The sequence below is a fragment of the Corvus kubaryi genome, unplaced genomic scaffold, assembly GCF_017639235.1.
Source record: "Corvus kubaryi isolate FWS band 111438036 unplaced genomic scaffold, C.kubaryi_AGA036_p1.0 37256, whole genome shotgun sequence".
In the NCBI taxonomy this organism is placed as follows: Eukaryota; Metazoa; Chordata; class Aves; order Passeriformes; family Corvidae; genus Corvus; species Corvus kubaryi.
The window spans coordinates 3,238,106-3,259,584 of record NW_024581076.1 but is presented as its reverse complement, the minus strand read 5'-3'; the positions used below and the strand labels follow the sequence as shown (position 1 = coordinate 3,259,584).

Genomic DNA, 21,479 nt, shown 5'->3' with positions numbered 1-21,479 from the left:
GATGTTTAAATACAGTTTATCTTAACAGGCTCCAGACTGAAGTCAGCCCCTTTTAAGCCTGTCAGATTTTTCCTCCAAAGATGTTGCAATGCCTAGCTAGAGGAGAAAGGTTATTTATTATTTATTATTCCATTCTTCAACATATTTTCTTGAAAAAAATCAATCTTTCCCTAAACCTCCTTTGTAAAATTTCAGCTGCTATTTGCTATATATAGATCACCTTAGTCTCAGCTGACACAATGCACCAGCAGGTACTTCTAAACCCTGATAAACTCTCAAGTTTTATGATGGGCACATGCTTTCCTTTTCTCTTTTTCTTACAGACTGGTTCCTTCCTAAGCAATGGCAGCACTTTTTAAAGACGATATGATGATCTTGGTATGATGGGGAACAACAAAGTTTTTAAAATACTTTTGCAAAATAATCACTTAAGAGCTTCTTTTGGAATGATGCACTCGATTTACAGAATACCAGTCTCTAAAGGGGGGGACATGTTCCCGTGGTTGCACTGGTATGGCACTGAGTCCACTCCCAAAATAAAGCTCTCCTAAGCTTCCATACACTTTGTTTCAAAGACTAGCAGTCATGCTGTGTGGGGTTCAGGCACAGCTCTGTTGGAAGTATGGGAGTGCTTAACCTCCCAGACAAATCCTACAATTGTTACTGTGTAGATATGAACAGAAAATCAGGCATCTAATAGGGAGTTATAAATGGAGAGATTTCGTAAATTGTTTTTATTGCTTCTTGCAGCTGATTACCAGCCTAGATTTGTTGACTGATTCTGCTTGTTTTAAAAAAAAAGAGATGCGGATATGGCACTTGGGGACTTGGTTTAGTGATAAACACAGTAGTGTCACATTGGACTCAATGATCTTCCAACCAAAATGATTCTGTGATTTTATGATTCTATGAATGCTTATCTACTTTGTACCGAAACAGCAGAGGAAGTGAAAAAGGAGAAGTTAAAAAGTCACCATTTCTTAGCAATTAACTAACTTCACAGATTTAGGTATCATGCTGGTTAACAAAAGGGCTTTAATCCAGAACTGGCATAACAATTCAGACAGGTCTTTTAAAATTAATTTTACAATAAATTGCAGAATAAAATAGACTTAGTTATCCTAAAAATGCTTACCAGTCAATTGACATTCATTATTTGAATTTCTGCTTTCTTTTAAATTTTCTTGCTAATTTTGTAGTGTCAAACAGTATACACACTGCATATAAAGTACATAAAGCCACAAGATCCTGTAGCAGATAATGCCAGTGTCTCCTGCACAACTGCAGCGGGTTGCCAGCTGGAGGTACTCTGGTACTGCTGTGAGGCTATTGCAGGGCTCACCCAAGGGGAGGATATGCACTGATGAATACTCTATAATAAAATAGCAAACAATGAGATGTACATGTATATAAACAGAAATGTGATTATGTGTAACATTCAAGAAACATCATTTGATGGTACCATGTGATCTGTTGTCCACTGTACAAGTAACTGCATACCTTCATCTGGATTTAGAGGTTGGTATTACAGAGTACAATATCCTTCACAGAAATTACTGAGTAAATATCCATACTTTATTTGGGTGCTCTGAAACAAGGAGAGTTGAAACAGGTTGTTCTCTTGGTAAATTAAAAATTTTAAACCCCATTGTTTCTCCTAGCAGATTTGATGAAATCTCATTCATCTGTACTTTTTCCGCAGCTGGGTACTCGTATGACAGTTCATTCTTATCATCAAGAAGAATTCCAAAACAGTGGCTGAGATTTAAATGTATATCTATAGCTGGACACCTGTTTTAATGTGTAAGTATATACTTGTAGTGAAAGAAGGGTCTTAAATGTCTAGTGTTTGTATCTTATTCATGAAACAAAAATCTTGTAGATGAATTAGTGGGAGAAAGCTTTGTCACAGACCAGTCAGCCAAGAAAGAATTCTGACTACTGAAAGCCAGGAAAATGCATTCGTGAGGAGAACAGCTTTGTTTCTTTTTTTTTTAATGTAGGACAGACCATGAAGGACCAGAGAACAAGTTCAAAAATGCATTATTAAAACACAGTTAGATCCAATAAAGGTAACTGTGCAGAAAAATAAAAAATTTACAAGCTGTTTAGCCACAAAACACTAAATTTATAAGATGGGAGGCGGAAGAAAGGAAGCTGAGGTTCCGAGTCATACCTATTACTCAGATTCACAGGAAGAAAGGCAGTGATGCACCGTGGTCTTTTCACAGTCCCACTGTGAAACCAGGCAATCATTTTGAATTTAGGAGCTGGGATGCTTCCTGGGGTGTTTTGGTCTCAAATTCAGAAAGCTGAAAAAGCCTTATGAATAAAGAATACTTCCTCTAACATTTTTGGTAACAGCTTATCCAGTAAAGTATATGCAGTATGTGAAGCAGATCATCTTGGGTGTGATCACACAGCATGTACAGGACCACCAGGGTGTCAGGCCCAGCCAGAGTGGGTTTAGGAAAGGCAGGTCCTCTTTGATCGACCTGATCTCCTTCTATGACCAGGTGATGCACTTAGTGGACACCGGAAAGGCTGTACTTACTGTTTGCCTGGACTTTAGAAAGTCTTTGGCACAGTTTCCCACAGCAGTCTCCCAGAAAACTGGCTGCTTATGGTGTGAATGGATGCACTCCTCACTGGGTAAACTGTCTAGCTGGCGGAGCCCAGAGATTGGTGGTGACTGGAGTTATATCCAGCTGGCACCTGGCCACAAGTGGGTTTCCCAAGGGCTCAGTGCTAGGGCCAGTTCTTTATCAATGATCTGGATGAGGGGATGAATATACCCTCAGTCACTTTGCAGCTGACACCAAGCTGGGTGGGAGTGCTGATCTGCTGGTGGCTCTGCAGGGCAATCCGGACAGGCTGGATCGATGGGTCAAGGCCAATTGTAAGAGGTTCAACAAGGCTGAGGTCAGGTCCTGCCCTTGGGGTCACAACAACCCCAGGCAGTGCTACAGGCTGGGGGGAGGGGCTGGAAAACTGCCTGGTGGAAAAGGACCTGTGGGTGCTGGTCAACAGTGGCTGAATATGATCCACAATGTGCCAAGAAGGTGGCCAAGAAGGCCAATGGCATCCTGGCCTGGATCAGCAGTGGTGTGGCCAGCAGGACCAGGGCAGTGACCGTCCCCCTGTACTCGGCACTGCTGAGGCCACACCTCCAATCCTGTGGTCAGTTCTGGGCCCCTCACTGCCAGAAAGACATTGAGGGGCTGGAGCGTGTCCAGAGAAGGGCACCGGAGCTGGGGAAGGGTCTGGAGCACAAGTCCTGTGAGGAGCAGCTGAGGGAGCTGGGGGTGTTTAGCCTGGAGAAAAGGAGGCTCAGGGGGGACCTTATCCCTCTCTACAGCTGCCTGAAGGAGGGTATAGCCAGGTGGGAGTTGGTCTCTTCTCTCAAATAACAAGTGACAAGACAAGAGGAAAAAGCCTCAAATTGTGTCAGGGGAGGTTTGGAGATTGGATATTAGGATGATTTTCTTCATGGAAAAGGTTGTCAATCATTGAAACATGCTCCACGGGGTAGTGGTAGAGTCCTCATCTCTGGAGGTATTCAAAAGATGTGTAGATTTGGCGCTTAAAAGATGTGGGTTAGGGATGGACTGGGCAGTCCCGGGTTAATGGTCAGACTTGATGATCTGAGAGACCTTTTTCAACCAAAATAATTGTATGATTCTATGTTTCTGAGTAAATGGTCATGTCTATAATTTTTCTTCATTGTAAATTTATAGTACAGGAGAAGACTGATGATACAGAATTATAAATACTAACTCCTGCATCATACACTGAACATTTGTAATGCAAATTTTGTACTTCAGACACTCATCTGCCTATTCATTTCTTTACATGCCAGGTATCATATTTTGTTTCAAACTGACAAAGTCTAGAATATACGAAACAAAATACAAATACCTATTGAAGAAAGCTAATACCTATCACTTATAGAAAATGATCTATCTTCAGGTCAAAGTAAGAATTCATTGCATTAACAATTATTTTATGCACTGCCATGCATAATTACCCCTTTTCTCTCTACGTTATTAAGAAATACAAAATATTTATGACTTATATATACTTCAAATGGACCCTCCTAAATTACTGTTCTTTAAAAGTTCTTAGAACTTCCTGGACTCAGCAAGTGTCTTCAGATACCAAAATGAAAATGAAGCCAGAGGATGAAGCAGTCTGATATAATCTGTTAAATCTGTTTACAACACTATAAAGTTCATGTTTGTTAGGGCTTTTTTTACATAAACAGAAAATATGGCAAGCCAGATGAACAGATTGATATCAGTATTTTCAATTATATTTTTAAAATAAAATAAGCCATAAGGTTAGTTTGTAGAAATTAAAGCTGAACACATTTAAATTACTTACTAAGGGCTGCTTATCTGCAAAACATGTGAAGCAAATGGATTTCTGGTAATGGCTTCTTGTACATCTGAAAAAAGCATGAAAGTATATAATGAATATTATATAAACAAAACACTTGAAAAAATATTATTCACAGTCAAATATTCAACTCAAAACTTTCTGAAGATTGTGAATATGTAATTTAAGCACTGGTTTTACTTCCCTTATGAACAGCTGCTGAAGTATAGGCCGTATCTCTATTTTTAAAATTTGCATCTAGATAGTATAGGAACAAAAAATTTGGTATCAATAAAGAAATCTATAGCTAGAGAAAAGAATGCCAGCTACTCTAAGCCGGCAACAAGTATTCCAAATGTAGATTGGCTAGTGACTGACTGCTGTTCATTAAAAAGACCAATATAAAATGACACAGTTTTAGTCACTTAATTTGATAACATGTGGAAACAAAGCCAAAAGAAGGGGTGCAAAAAGGTCACGCTTTAGAAAGGCAATGTACTTGTATGACATGTCAGTACCTACAACACCTACTTACTTACAAGTACTTACATGTGTCTACTTGTAAAATTTCCCAGTTTCCTATTACCAATTTTAATCCCCAAATAATTAGGCAAGCTAATTAAATTTCTGAGATACATATGTATATGTATGTATTACACTAACTTTCACAGTTACTTCATCTGCAATCTGTTAACTCCTATGATTCTTTCATTGTTTCTTTCATATTCCTATGTACTTTTCTTACAGTTTTCTTTTTCACACTTTGAAAACTTCAGCGTTCTTGCTTCCAGTTCTTTTGCTGAATTTATCTTTCCCTCTATTTCTTTGTCATTTCTCTGTTACTTATACAGAAATTTAGTTTTATATGCTCATATTTCTCTTTTCATATCTACTTTTCAACCTGAGCACATCTAAACCTAAAACACCTCTCTGGCAAAAAATGGAATTTTTTATTTCCATTTATGTGGAAGCAATAACCACAGGTTATGATAAAATGAAATTCTGAAACACCGTTTGACAGAGCAAGAATTGTAAGCTACAGCTGCAGAAAGTTTCTAAACAATTACAAAGATCTTTTATTCTGCTGTTGCAGTTTATAGGAAACTGAAGCCTTTTTCCTCAAAATCAGACTATTCACCATGTAATGTAGAAAGGTACAGATAGTGTCCAGAAGTTTAATAAGCCCTGGTTTAGTTTGATTCTAGTCAATAAGGGGGTAAACTTGGGTAACCTGACCATGAAATGGTGCAGTCCAGAAGGAATAGTAGTGGAATAGTAAAATGAAATCAATGGACTTCAAGAAAGCAGACTCTAATAAACTCAAGTAATTGGCATCTAAAATTTTATATGGAAAAAAGTCCAAAGAAAATGTAAAATTCAGGAGAGCTGGCAATTCCATGTACAGCACAAATGGCAAGCAGTTATTCCAATCATATAAAAAGCCAAGCAGACCAGTGAAGAGACTAAGTCATAAGGTTCCCACTGATTTCAAGTACAGGATGGAGCACACAAAATACTGAAACTATGCCAAACTAATGTGAATTTTTTATGGAATGATCACATAGGTCAAAGTAAAACATAAAGTAGCAAGGGAAGTAAATTTGTTCTGGAAGTGTATTAGTTATCATAGGATGACTAATGAAAGTGTTAGCTAATTAATCACTGAGGAAAAAATTATCAAGAACAAGTAGAGACTTTTTCCCCGCATTCTTCAGCAAAATGGGAGCTGTGATTGGAGAGTTCATATAAAGAAAACCAGTATAAAGCAGGTAAGAAATCCACCTGGCACAGAGGAAGAACAAGTTAGAGAACACTTACCTAAGTTTGACATTTTTAAAATGGTTGCACAAGTAATATTCACTTAAACATTAGATTTATTTGCAGCAATGTCAGAACTCATTATTTCTGACCTTTCAGAATTCATGGAGAGGAGGAACATTCTAAACTATTAGAAGTAAGAAGATGAAAAGCCATTCATTATAAAGGGCTACATTTGCAAAACTATATGACATATAATATAGAAGGCAATAATTTGCAAAAAGAATTGCAAAAACAAATTAAGATGGATAAACTTTGGAACAGATTTCCAAGTGAGACTGATGCACCTCATGCACCTTGAAAGAACAATTTTGACAAACATCTCTTACAAACAACATCTACAGTTGGGCTGAGCCAGTTTCTGAAGGTGTCCTCCCATCATATTTAGAGTTATTTTTTACCAAGACAAAGTCACCATTATTTTAAATTAATTTCATTGACTTAAAGAAGGGTTTCATGATTTTGGTACACTGTTTGCTACATTTAGTAAATAACAACAGCAACAATAACAACAACAACAACAACAGAAAACGTTTCTATTACAGGATTCCTGTTTTTTAACATATAAAGTTATTTAACCAATTGATGTAGCATCCTATTTATTATCCAACTTACTTTGTAGCTTTTGATTCAGACAATCCAGAGACTGGAAAATCTTCTGTTCTTCTACTGAGAGAGCACTCTTGCCTGGACATGGAGCCCTGTTGAGCAGTGAGGGCTGGCTGGCTGGCTCCATATGGTCCATGGCTGCCAGGATATCGCCCTCTGAAATTGGTGTACTTGCTAGTTTTTCTGCCACTAGAAACTGAGCAATGCTTTCTGAAACTGAAGAGATTACAGGGGGAACTTCAAATGAGAAGGGCTCATTACATTTAAATAAGCTGCTTGTTTTCATGACCATAGGTATGTGAAACACATAAAACTGACATTAAAAGAAGAAAAAGGTGGCAAAATCAAGAAACATGATACGTTAGAAAATGAAATAATTAAGAACACTAATACATCTTACAATTGGCACCAGAGCAAGTCCTAATGAGTTTGGAAATATGTAATCATAGCAAGCAATACCTGTCCATATCATACAGTTATATGTGACACATACAGCTACTGCACGGTTAAAATCAAACGGGAATGGAATGAAAATTGAATATATGTTGTAATATATTTATAAACCCATTAATATCATGCTACATGATGCTATATCTTATATTTACAGGAAAAAAATTGCTCTAGAGAATTACACTTTCTTTCTTAGAATCACTGATGCCAAAAGACACAAATCATGTTACACAGTGGATATATTCTGTCATCCCACTTTATGTATAATAAAGAACTGAAGTGAGTTGTGCTACTATACCTTCCTCAGATTTATAGATGCTTTTCATCTTTTGCACTGGATCAAATGCAGATTGAATGGGACTCAGCTGGATAGCACCTAATGAATTCTATAAAAAATATTGTAGGAGTATTTTAAGTATAATTTAAGGTAACTATACTACTTTCTGAACATGTTTTGTTTATTATTTCATATTACCAAATGGTTTCAAGTGAAAAAATATTACTGTACACTAATACAGTGAGGTATTCTAGTTGGTTTTATTCTTTTCATTAGCAGCGACAGCAAGCTGACTAAGCACATTGATTCAAAATCATGTGACAACACCAAATCTTTGATATTCCTGAAACTCTTTCCATTTTTAAGATAAATAAGCTTTTTATTTCTGTAGTATTTTGTATTAACCTGTGCATGATGAGCAGGCTTCCATCTTTTAGAGACGACACTTTGTCTTCTGTATTCTGAAAAAGCCTGGTGTTCATTTTCACAGTTGTCAAAAACCTGATTTTGTCTTGTAACAGGAACAACACCTTAAATGACATGCAGACAAAAGTAAACCAAAAATGTGTAAACATGATAAATATAGTAGTAGCAAAACTAATAATGGTGAGTAAATGTCTCTGTCCACATTTAGATGTTTACATCTGATCTCCTTAAATTGTACTGGATGTGGACATAAGCAGGTTAAGTGAAGCCACATGTTGAGACCCAGATAATAAAGATGGTCTGTACAAAGATACAAGGTTGGTCTTACCAAGTAAAAAGGAGAATGAAAGGTGAGCTGTGATATAAAAAATATCAAGTAAGTAATGTTTTAGAAAATAAATTGCACTTAGAGAATAACCTTAAAATCTAACTGTCCAATGCAGTACATCACCCTTCATAAATTGCTGTATCTGTATGTTAATGGATTCAACTTTCATTAAGATTACATAGTAGTGTGCAGAAAACATGTAGTAGTTCACAAAGTTTTTTTGATTCACAGAATCACAGAATGGTAGAGGTGGAAAGGGACCTTCTGAAGTTGTCTGGTCCAGTGCCCCCACTCAAGCAGGGCCACACAGAGCTCATTGCCCATGCTCTGATGGCTTTTGAGTGACTCCAAGGAGGGGAGACTCAAGAAAGTCTCTGGGCAATTTATGCCAGTGCTCAGTCACTCTCACAATAAAAAAAAAGTTTTCTGATGTTCAGAGGGAAACTCCTGTGTTTCAGTTTGTACCCATTGCTCAGGTACTTTCGGTGGGCACCACTGAAGAGAACCTGGTTCTGTCCTCTTTGCAGCTCTCTTCTAGGTATTTATAGACATCAGTAAGTTTCCCCATGGCCTTTTCTCCAGGCTCTTCTCCAAGCTCTCTCAGCCTTTCTTCATAGGAGAGATGCTCCAGTCCCTTTACCATCTTTGTGACTCTTCACTAGAGTCTCTCCAGTATGTCCATGTCTATCTTGTACTGAGGAGCCCAGAACCGAACACAGTATTCCAGATGTGGCCTCACAGATGTTGTGAGATTTAAAAGTCATGAGTTTAAACCTTTTTTCTATAGCTTTGGATTTTGTAGTTAATCTTACTAATTCATATATTTTTGTGTTACTTTTAAAAGGCAGTACTGCTGTGTAGCATTTTCCCTCAGCCAGAGAGGTCTAATCTAGACATTGTACCTCAAATTTATCTCAGTTCTGTCTGGTGTAGCAACACATTTTCAAAACTGAAGTGTCAAGTTGCAAAATTAAAATTCTGTTCTTGATTAAAATTTCATGCATGAAAACTGGAGATGCAAATTAGCATTTTCATGTGCAACTCAAGAATCTACATACCAAGAAGATACTATATTCTTATTTGTAAACACAGTTACTAGATTTGTAAATGGAGTTATTTGATTTAAACTTGGGAAGACAAATTACCTATTTATTTACATAATAAATATTTATATGTGCAATTTAATGTACACGTCATAATTTCACCAAGAGATGCTTTACTGATTCTAAGAGAATTTTATTTCTTTTGTGATTATTACAGTGACATTTTAGCAGAATTCTTACCATTCATAGAAAAAGAAAACAAGTGATCCTAGAAACTTATTTGAAACTAGTCATCTGGCTGCTGCCATCAATAGTATCACGGGACACATTAGCTTTGAAAGGTTGCCATTTAGTTATATGCAAATTATTGTAACATGATACATGGTGCTGAATAGCACCTGAAAAGGAGAGGAAATGTGATCATGTTGTATTGAATATGAGAGAAAATTACAAAAAAGAAAGAAAAAGAGAAAAGAAGGACCCCCTTGTTACATTAGTAATAACATAATACTTTTCTGAAAAAATAGAATCCAAAGTTGCTCTATTTGTATGCATCAATACTTAATTTAATTAGTTTGCAAGACATACTATATCAATGCCAAGGAAAAGATTCCTTTGAGACATAAAAGACAAAATATTAATAACCAATAGTATCTTTAAGGGAATGAGATACTGAGCAGTCTACTGTTGTTTAACTATAAGCATGTTAATTAGCCCCATATTTGTCACAGGCTAAAGGTTAAGCACATTTTTAAAGCCTTTATTGACTGAACAAAAAAGGTGTTAAAAATTCTAATATCCAGCTACAGTATAATATGTGTCAGGCAGAAGACATACAACTTGAAGCCTCGAAGCCAAACTAAATTAAGATCCTCATGGACAACAATTGTATTTCTTCATCTGGTTCTCACTTTCTGTACATTTGGCCAAGCATTGCAACAGGTCACATTTTCTACAGTGTCTTCACAGACCTCATGGAATTCTGCAGGTATTTTACTAGAGAGCAATGCAGTATTCAGTCTCACAGCAAGCACTTCAAAGAATACGGTGTCTACGTGCAATTGCAGGCAACTGAACAAATAACAGCAAGTCAGTAAGAGTTATCTAGAGGATTTAAAATAAAGCAGCCTTTCAAAATACAAAATCTAAGCAGATACTGAGAGAGGGCAACCCACATAAATTTCAAAAGGCAGTTACTCAGCTCCTCTCTAAAAGGGCTGCAGGTGTGTGACGCTGGGGATGTAGCATTTAAAGCTGCGGTGAAGACACTGTTAGTAGTGCACAACTTGGACCCAGGACATTTTCTGATTCATTGATCTGATGTGCAGATAAGGACATCAAGAGGCAAGAATTTCTGCTGGAGGCAAGGCGTGGTAATGCAAGTCTTCATTCATTTCCAATGTAAAATTAAATAGGTTAAGTCACACAGATCTTAAACTCATCTGTTTGACTTTGAACTGGAACAGACAAGCAGATAATATTTTTCTTTTCCCACCCCTGCTTTAGGCCAAGAATATTCACCTGCCTGCATCCACTCTTACACAACAGTTGTTCCAATCACTCCATAGTTAAAACTATGTATTACTGTAGATAAAACTAGAAATGTGGGGGGTTTAAAGTTACGGGCATTCATTATTTTGCTAGAAATTATCTCTGAGTTGCATGATCAATCCTTGGAGTGGTCCCAGTATGTGAAGCAGTTTGGAGTACTGCTTGTACCTGAAGCAGGGACTACAGCTTCAGGAGCTCCAGCTGCACCCCTCAGTAGAAAGCAAACCAGCATACCACATAGAAATTACAAGTACAACGATGTCATCAGTGCCCAAGGCACAGAATATAGCTAGGCTGCACAGGACAAACAAGGCAAATCAAAAAGCATGAAATGTAAATTGAAATATAAAACCCAGGAGATTATTCTCTCAAAAATTTCATATCCATCTTTCCTATATCTTCAACCCATCTGTGCCTCATATTGTTCCTAAGGTTAATTTTCAATAAAATGAAGGATTGTTCCTCAAATTTCTTAAAATTCTTTATAAATCAGACATACTTTGCAGCAGAGCAAAGTTTGCCTGGCAGAAGATCTTTAATTTTAACTTACCTCTAATTTTTGCTCATATTTTAATAGTATTATTGGGACTAAGTCTCAATAATTGTAGGCATTTATAGTGTCAGCATTTTAAAAACACAGTAGAACTACACTTCTTTCACTCTCATGTGGCAGTGACTGTTGAACAACAAGCTATGACTCTCAGTTACCTTGTAAAACTTGCTTGTATAAACTTAGTCACTTCCTCCTATATCATTATTTAGACCACCTGTCACATCTGCTCATTAGTCATGAATATAATCTCAGGGAAAATACTTCCTTTTCATTTAATATTGCAGAGAGCTATTAGAAATGAGGATCAACGTTTGGGAGGCCTCTGGGCACCACTAGAATAGAAATGACAATGACAAATGGTGAAAGCTTGTTAAAACTGGCTGTGTTGTGTGAATGGATGAAAGGTTGGATGCTTTAACAGAAAACAAATTTGTAATGTATTTGAAGAAGACTTTTGTCTGAACATCCCCCCACCCCAGACCCAGAAACATGACTCTTACCAGTAGTAGAGTCTTTCAGAGCTCGGGCAGAATGTGCTCTGTGACAGAAGGTGCTTGTTTTTCCAGCTGCTGGGATATGATGGAGATGTAATCCATTTTCTGTGTTAACAAGTCTTCTCTCAGTGCAGGTTACTGAATGATCTTGCCAGGCACTTGCCTGAACATTATTTACAGAATAAGTATTTTTTGCCCAAGGTTTGTATTTGGCTGTGCTGCAGTCGGGTGTAGAGATGGCAGTGGCCAAGCCAGCACAGCCAGCAGTATTCTCACTGTTTTCTGCACTGTTCCTATTTAAAAGCTGATTTGCTAGCACAACACGCCTGTCATTGAAATCACTGCTGCTAGCAGTGGTAGCTTGCAGGCTTGGAGGCGGCAGTGACTGACACCCAGGGCTGGCTGTGTTTTCAACACTTCTGTTTCCTGGCAGAGGTGTGGAAGGTGGGTGAGGTGCGAGCAATTTCCCTGGAGCTTTTTGAGTTTTGTTGGCTTCAGCGGCTGACTGCAGTTGGATCACAGTCCCTCTTCTCTTCTTGGGCATAAAACATGACTGCACTCTTACAGATGTTGCTCTTCTAATTATTTTTGCCTTATTTTTGAGTTGACTACCTTCTTTAATTTTAGAATTATTGCTACATATCAGGGGTTTATTTGCTTCATCTTTTGATACCATCCAAGGTTTTTTAGCAGAAAAGGACCCAGTAGACGTAAATATATTCTGAGACGGGTATTCTTTATTTGATTTTTCAGTATTAACATTTGGTTTTGATATATGAGGATTTTTCTGATGATTTTTTATGAACATGGGGCTTGAAGGCTGAGCAACAATATTTAAATTATTCTTAGGAGCATTATTTGCAGTTTGAACACATTGCAGTGGTGAAGAAGATATTTCACTGATGCTTTTTTCATAGCATTTTTCATTATTTTCTATTATTATCTGGTCAATTTGATCACACCATCTTAGCTTCCTATTGTATTTTTCGTTTTCTGCACTTTTCTTTTTTGTTTTTGCAAGTTCTAAACTGTCTCTGATAGATGACATGAGTTGAGTTCCAAAACTGATCACATGATCTGTAACCACAGCTTTGAAATGACTGGGTTCATATTTAGAATCCTTCTTTAAGATACTTCTGAATAACTTTGCTCTTTTTCTTTCAAGAATATTATTTTTCAGGATTTTGTCCAGTGCAGGAGTGTCAGACTTGAACTCTGTATCAGACAACAGAGACATAGTTTCAATTACATTTCCCTTTCCTTCTTCGTTTTTATTCTCTTGCTTAGCTTCCAACAGAACTGAGGCATTTGGTATGTCCTGAAATAAAGATGCTTCTGAAATAATATCATTCATACATTTAATATTTATTTCTTTTGTTTCAGTAATTTTTCCTGAGGTATTTTTTAAAAAGCCTGTACGGATGTTTTTGTCCTTTGGTAATGTATCAGCTGTGCCAGGAATGCCAGTGGAACATCCCTGATTAGGAAATAAGATTACAGATGTTGCAATAGGTTGACTGGATGCTTGCATAGATTTAGTTCTCTCCTGTGGGGTCATTTTAAAACTCTGATCTTGCATCAGATCCTGAACTCTTTCTCCTGGAATAGAATCAGGGCTCTCCCAGGCTCTGCTAGGATTGAAAACAGGCTGACCAGTGGCTGATGTGCTAGCTGTTCCAGAAGATGGCTGGCTTCTGTCTTTTATATTTTGGAGAAAACTAAATGCATTACTTACAGAGCTCTTTTGTGTACCAGAGGTAGAGAATTCTGCAGGCTTTTTACCCAATGTGTGAGAAGCAGATGATTCCTCTTCTGAAGTGTTTACATGTTCACCAGGAGTTAGGACATTATGTTTAGCTAAAAAATCATGAATAGGTATGTTGTGGTAGTGTTGCAAATCTACATTTCTCAGACAATTATTTAGATGTGCGTTTTTAGAGGTACTTTGATCTGTGTGAAGTAAACCATTATTCCTAGTCTGGCATTTTTCTGGATCATACAGGACACAGTCACACTGTGTAGTAAAAGATGATTCATTTGGTATTGTGCAATTTCCATTTTGTTCTCCAGCCTCAAGGCTGTCAAGGCTCGTCAGGCTTTCTGAATCATCTATTTCTTTGACTTCTTGATGAAAATTCTGAAATACAGGCATAAAAACCAAACTCTCAGATTTATCAGAAATGTAGCTTTGCTGATAACATTTTTTCATTAATGAGAGCTTAGACTAAATCAATATTGAGCCTGGTGTTTTCATGACTTGGGGTCATATCCCCATGAGTGTTTCCATCAAGACAAAATTTACTTGTGTTAAATTGCAAAAGAAAATTACATAGCTTGGGAACAGTTTGAGACAGCAGCATAGTTCAACAAATTTAATCTTAAATTATGTATAAATTCTGAAGTATCAAAAAAGGAACTAGATTTATCTGAACAACAGTACTGTTTCTGAATTTCCCTACGACACAGGGTGGTTTTCATTCTCTGCAAGGGTGCTTGAGTTATAAATTGAACGAGAATCCATGAAAATGCAGGTTTGATAAGGGATCTGCCCCAAACTGCAACTTTTCCATAATACTAGACTGAATATGTTTCTTTTCATACAAAGCTCCACAAGCGATGAGGAGTTAAGCCTTGCCATGGCAAACACAGAAAGGTCTCTTGGTTATCATAACCACAGTGATTAACAACTACCACCAGTGAAACTCCTTCTTCAAGTCTTTCAGAAAGAAGAAAATATTCCTGTTCTATGAGGACAGATCAAGTCCCAGGGCATACAGGGATTCTCATCCACTTCCCCAAACTTTTCATTAAATTTTAATGGGTGATGAATAACAGCAACTGGCACCATCTGAAACACCAGTGGAACAACTTTGTGTATGTACTATACAAATGTTTTCTTCACTATTACTCTATCCAAGCACTGAGATGGTTGAAAATACATACTTTGTTAAGCGCAAGACTTCAAAATACACATGAATGTAAAGGAGAACAGCATGTCAACGATTTTCAGAATCTCATACACTTTTTCCTAGAAGTTCACTTTCACACAGCTCAGCAGCAAAGTCATTTTAAACCTTATGTTGGACTAAATTGGTGTGAAAAACTAAGAGAAGTTGAATTAGAAAAAAATCTTATGCAATGAAGATTTTTTTTCATTAGTGACTTCAAATGGAAAATGTTACAACTAGCAGAATCTGTTAACCTAGATTAAGTGATTATATATCCCCTAGAAATGACATAGAATTAACATTTTGAAAACTCACCAAACTCACCAAAAATTTGCTAATATTCTTTAGCAAATAATAATACATTTTTGTAGTAAACATTTTTTATTCCAATAAAATTGTTCTATCTTAATATTGTACATTTTAAATATATGAAATTGCAGAAGAAAAAGCTTCATAAGTCCTGAAAGACTTTTTATGATTGAATTAAATCTTATCTAGCATTAAATGTTTAGAGGTTGGTGCAGTCTTCCATTACAGTTATGATCTGAGATAAAGAAACTAAATAGAAGATCAAAGGAGCAAGTGGAGAGAAAGATCCCTTTAGGGAGCATTTTCAAACTAAACCTATACAAACCGGTGCCTTTCTAATAGAAAAGAATAAATAACACTTTGTTAGTTATTTATTAACCTTTATTTTTGGCTAAATTATATTGTTAACCTCTGCTTGAACTTCCCCAAACAAGGAAAAGGCATATACTCAGAGTTTTCTGTATCAGGCCAAATTGAAGAACTAACTTTGACATTTTCAGAAGGAAAAAAAACAGTGAAAAGAAATTACAGGTGTCAGGCTTACTTCTTGTCTAATTTGGAAACTGCACCCGTATAGCAAAACATGTGTTTCTGAAATGACAAAGTAAGGAGAAAAATTTTGTAAAGATCGATTTTAAAAAGCCTTCTCTTGATAGCAGGTTAGCTTAAACTGATAAATCTGGAGGGTGCAAGAAAATTTGCAACTTTTACAAATTAAGATAAAAAAAATTCTACCCAGTTGTACTTCAGAGTTTGAAAATAGACTTGATCCTACATTATATAAATAAATACTCTCCTGATAAAACAAAACCCTGTGGAAAACAAAATCTCAGTTGAGGTAATATCCAGAAATGTTAGGAACTAAAGAACAAAGAAGGAGTTCTCATTTAAACACACACTCACTTTTACTTAGTTCATGCAAATTTAGTTCATTTACATTTATTTTGTTGCATCATACAATTTCATCCTTTCACACATTAAAGATACTTAACATTCTCATTAAAAAAAATTACATATTTCCCAGTTTAGCCTACTATGTAATGCAAATGAATGTCCCATTTCCTTGTAAAAATGTGTAATTAGAACTACTTCTGCAGAAATAAAAAAGCATTCAACAATTATCCTTTTTTTACTGGTCAATAAGTGCAGGGAAATAAACCTGGAAATCCCAATGACTTAATTTTACTTAATCTGTGAGAATATTAAAGGATGATAAGAAAACAAAATGTTCATAGAGTACTATATTGTTATTTACTGGATTTGCATTTTTCCTGTTATATAAGTACAATTTATTTTACTGCTGGTAGCCAGCATTATCTTATGTTATAATGCATGAAATCTAACACCCCTCTGTTCACACATATCCACATCCCTAGGAAAGGAATACTTCTGAGGAGTTAAAGGGGTCCCTTGTATGTCTTAGGACTTAGAACAGCTGTGTCAAGCAATTTCATTTTAGTAAAGCACTAAAACAAAGAGAAAACATGAGCCTAAGAAATCTTTCATAAGGCTAGTGAAAGAACAACACTGCAACAAGTAAAATTTTAAGTGAACCTGACAAGTGACTTTTCTGCCAAAGGACTTTGTCAGAATGCTATTACACTAAAGAGCTGGTACATGTGTATTTGACATTTTCTGCAAAAGAACTGCTGACTGTTCACAATTCCAAGAGGTGAATGGGAACACGCTTCTGAAGATAAAATGCAGAAAGAAATGCTACCTACTCGGAAAACTGAGGTCCCTCACACCTCTCACACTACTTGCTATTTTTGATAATTTCAACTGGTTTCTTTACAGAAATTCTTTGCTTTTTATATGTGTAGATGTATCATATTACACTTCACATTGACTGTGGTGTAAAAGACACCACTAGACTTACAGATGAAAAACTAAGTTTCAAAGCCAGTGAGGTACCTAAACTCGTTTCAAATTTACCAATGGGAAATTCCATTACAAAATTAGTAATCCCATTTCTATATGAGTTTGAAAAACATCAGGTACATAGCACTATACAATACTGATTTCTCAGAAGATCCGGGCAGACTTGAGGAGCAAGTTACACTGAGAAAGGATTTTGGTGCTTACCTTACACAAGAGATCCATTCTATTGTGCCAAACCCACCAAAGAAGTTACGAAGGTATAGGATGACCAGAGAAAAGCTTACTATCAACACTGCTGTCTTTCCCAGTCTAATGCCTAGGTGCCTGATCTCCTCCCAGGCTAAGGATACAGAAACTACCTATCTATGAATCTATGAGGTTTTGAAAGGACCTGATTTGTCTGTTTGGAAAATCATCACAGGATGCTAGAAATGCAGGTTCAGACTTCTAAGGATAAAAAGAATTCATTTCTAATTTCATAGGCTTGTGGACAATTTCAGTAAGCCATACTTTCAGAGGATTTTAAAAGAAAAATGATCTGAACACTGATTACCAATGTTTCATTCTGATTTCCAATCTTAATAAGCCCTGAGGTAAATGTACATAACTGTGTAGGAAACATATTTTCAGCTGAACTTGTCTCTCTGTTGCTTTAGCACCTCAGTACTCAGAGTGCTGTTTCTCAGGTGCCCTGTCCCAGGTGTCTAACTTTCACACACGAATCTGGTCATTCAGCTTCAGAAGTGCAACTTATAATGCTAGGTTTAAATACTGATAAAAATTGTTAAATGATTAAATGTTGAGGCACTATGCACCATAATGCATTAGTCCCTTTTTTTGTTTCTAAACCATTAATAAATTCAGTTTGAGCAGACACCATCTACTCCACAAATTTGTCATGTAACAATAGCATGGGACTGCAGAATTAAAAGCCATGATAAGGCAAATAGTCGTAGAGAAAAACTGGGCATGGATATGAAATATGAATTCTAGAAGTTCTTTAGTGTTTAACTAATAACCATTTTAATGATTACAGTTAACAGATATGAGTGAACTGGAGCCATAGCATCAGTAAAAAAAGAATAGATTAATACTATTTGACCAGTAACACAGTTCCTGAATGAATCAGTGTGTGAATATAATTTTTAAAATAATCTCTGGTTCAGCTGAGGAACTACCCTACCAGAGCTCTTTATTTTCTAAAAAAATAGTATACATCTTTGTAACATCTTTGTAGTCAATGAAAAAGGATTACTTTTTCTTTTAGCAATATACATTGTAAAGATGGAAGAGTTTTTAACATGATCCCACTCTTATGCACTGCACAGCAGCAGCCCAGGCAGAAGGTGGATTTATATAAGGAAATCCTAAAGGTCAGATACAGAAATACTTGTAGAATCACAGAACATACCAAGTTGAAAGGATCACTGAATACAAAGCCTGACTCCATACCGGGCAACCTGAAGGCTAAACAATGTATCTAAGAGCATTTTCTAATATTTATATTTATACCTTTCTAGAAATAAAGTTATCTAATAAGGCAGCTTCATGTAATTGCCAACATTCACTGCATGCTTCATTAATATAATCACTTACCTTGAAAAAAAATTTAGTGACTTATATGTTACCTGTTTTACAAATTCAGCTTTTTTCAATCAGATGTTTCAAGACATACATTCTTCCTAAGAACTTTACAGCTTTGATTTGTAAGAACTTGTACAAGCTTTCAGCATCTATCTTCCCCTAAATAGCCTACTGAATTTAAAGGTTATTATTTTTTCATCTTGCCACTGTTTGAAATAGTGCAATTCTTTGTTTGTTACAAGAACTTTCAGTCTTCTGAAAGAGGTCCCAGTTACTCTCTGCTTATTCTTGTCCTCTGAATTTTGGGTGCTTGGTTTGATGTTTTATTTTCTACTTTGTTTATGGTGAGCCATACTTCCTTATGGAGATATGCAAGTGTTGGGCATAAACTGCCCAGCAATGTTCAAGCTCCTAAACACCACCAAAGTGCTGCTTCAGGTTTATAATAATTAATATTAAAAATAATGAAATAATTTATTAGGCTTCTGGGTACCCAGGCCACCATTAGACTACTACGATAGAAGCAGAATACTGGAAGAAAAAAGTAGCTAAATTCTGTTTTGCTTTAGAATTCACAAAAGCCTTATCTTCTAAAAAAACCCCTAAAACACAGCTCTGCCATCTTCAAAGGGGCAAAAATCCTTCAGAGATCGATACTTTAATCTTCATGAGAAATCAATAGATTTTCCAACATCCCCTTGAGACACCAGTATATACTATCACTGATAATACCAAGTTAGCATAATGCAGCATCCTGGCAGATGCATATGCACAAACTTTATAACTTCCAGCCCCTTCCTGCAAGCAAACATCTTACTGTAACTGCAATACACTAAAGATTTGATACTGCTATTTTTTACTCTGTTCTTTTCTTTCAGCTACATTTACGAACATCTTACACTGTTGCAGTAAAACAAATCACTCAAAAACCAGTCAGGAAGTATGGTAAAAATACTTCAGTGCCTAGCTATAGATAAAGATTTCATATATGTATATAATGGATACATGTATATGAATGTAAACCCAAAAATGGAGTCACGCTAATATGTATGGCAATGCTTATGAAAAAACGATATGCTTGTAAAGGAGGAACAGGTATATATCGGAGGACAGTCTCAATTTCCTTATTCCTTTAGTTTGTGAGCTATGCTGTATGTAAAACAATCATAACTTATCCACAATCAAAACCTTATTCATGTATTAGTCTAACTCTGAAACAACCTCTTTTGTACTGAAAAGCTGTTTCAGCTTCAATCCTACATTATTACCTGTTCAAGAGGGGCTTTGAACTGAGGAAAGACACTGTTGAATGAACTCCAGACTGTCAGATATGAAGATTGTCATGAAGATTTTATACAGCACAAGCTTGGAATAAGTTATTTTATGAAAAACCGCCCCCAAAACCTCAAAACCTACTCTTCAGGAATACACAATCAAAACAAGTTGGAGTATTTGGATAAAATAATTTAGTCTGGAGATACATTTCAATTTGTCTTTATAGCACATGTGAATTTTGGATTACTGAAATAATGTGGAAGATAGCCATTTGTCACAATATTGTTTGAAAGCCAAGGAAAACTGAATACCTCTGCTCTTGCCAAGAGGAAAATAAGTGAGGAAATCACTCAGGTCTGTCATATAATTTAAATGATCAACATAAAAACATTAACACTCACATTTACAAGTAAAACAATGGCCAAAATTTCTAGATTTAAGGTGACCATAGAAACCTATTTCAAGTTGTTGAATGGTCTCTACAAAATCAAGTCTGACTTCTGCTTCAATGCCATTTTATCCTAAGCCTCCCCATAAGAATCTGTTTTCTCACTAACTAGCCCTGAGCATTCTACAAGTTCTTGATGCTTGGGAGAGACTCTGTACACAGCACTCCTTTTTTCCATGCTGGTCTTGCCTCTGGCTCTGACGAATTAGACTGACACAATACCCCTGGCAGAAGAACTTGACACAACACCCCTTGGTTAACTCATTCCAGTCATACTACAGTTTTCCCATCGGCTACCTGAAACATCTCCATTTCACAGACACTGTGAAACTCAAAGGCACAGTAACACAAACAGCTAACAGTCTTACAAGTGAACCCCTGCAAGGCAGGTGATGTCCATACCATTCAGTGGAACATCACTTAGAAAATATTCTTAATTGTTCCTCAGAGACTTATGTGATTTTACATGTATAACACACACAGTACAGTGAGATACAACTTTTCCTTGTATTGGAGGCAACATAAGAACACCCTGATGAGCTTATGGTTTGGGCTGCAATTTCTGAGGAATGATACTGGTGTTGCATTCCTATTTCAATAAATACTGAAGTGTTTTTTTCCAAGGGGAATGGTATCCATAGAAAGACTGGTACTGAGTACTTCGATGACTGCACAATATACTCAGAAAGAAAGGAGAGCCAAGGAAAAAAATCCTTCTTAAATCATTCAGAAAGGGATTTAAATTCGGATTTCATACCACTTGAGTAACCTAATTATGGCCATATAAAGGAGGGAAGAGGAAAATACAATCCCCATGTGATCATCTATACCTATTTTGTTTGTGAATTAGCTCTTACTTCCAAGTATTTTGTTTAAAAAATGAAACTATAGAGATAAAATGTTATACTATCAGTTTGATTCAGGCATAATGTATTTTTCTTGTAGAGCAGAGAAATATTGTACTGACCAAAATAATGTTGCATGGCCATGAAATTAAAGAGGTGACAAAAAGAAAAGGACAAAAGATACTTAAACAACACTATTCCTTGTCACATTTGAGCCATTTTAGTGGACATTTTCTAAATTATTCTGTTCAAGGCAGGTACCA

The 21,479-nt window shown here is 36.3% G+C and overlaps 1 protein-coding gene across 5 annotated transcripts in view; it reads right to left on the bottom strand.

Annotated features, from left to right (window-relative positions):
- Positions 1–707: 707 nt before the first annotated feature.
- CEP126 (centrosomal protein 126) overlaps positions 708–21,479 on the bottom strand; it is a 38,351-nt gene continuing 17,579 nt past the window's right edge. For 3 of the 5 annotated variants that reach the window (XM_042023763.1, XM_042023765.1, XM_042023766.1), the window contains 6 exons: positions 11,933–14,063; positions 7,937–8,061; positions 7,553–7,640; positions 6,811–7,020; positions 4,384–4,447; positions 708–1,372 (listed from right to left, as the gene is read on the bottom strand). In XM_042023763.1, coding sequence (XP_041879697.1) covers position 1,372; positions 4,384–4,447; positions 6,811–7,020; positions 7,553–7,640; positions 7,937–8,061; positions 11,933–14,063 — 2,619 coding nt within the window. In that variant the 3' untranslated portion in view covers positions 708–1,371. Of the gene's footprint in view, positions 1,373–4,382; positions 4,448–6,810; positions 7,021–7,552; positions 7,641–7,936; positions 8,062–11,932; positions 14,064–21,479 lie in introns of those variants that run through there. The other 2 variants (XM_042023764.1, XM_042023767.1) reach the window with 2 other exon arrangements.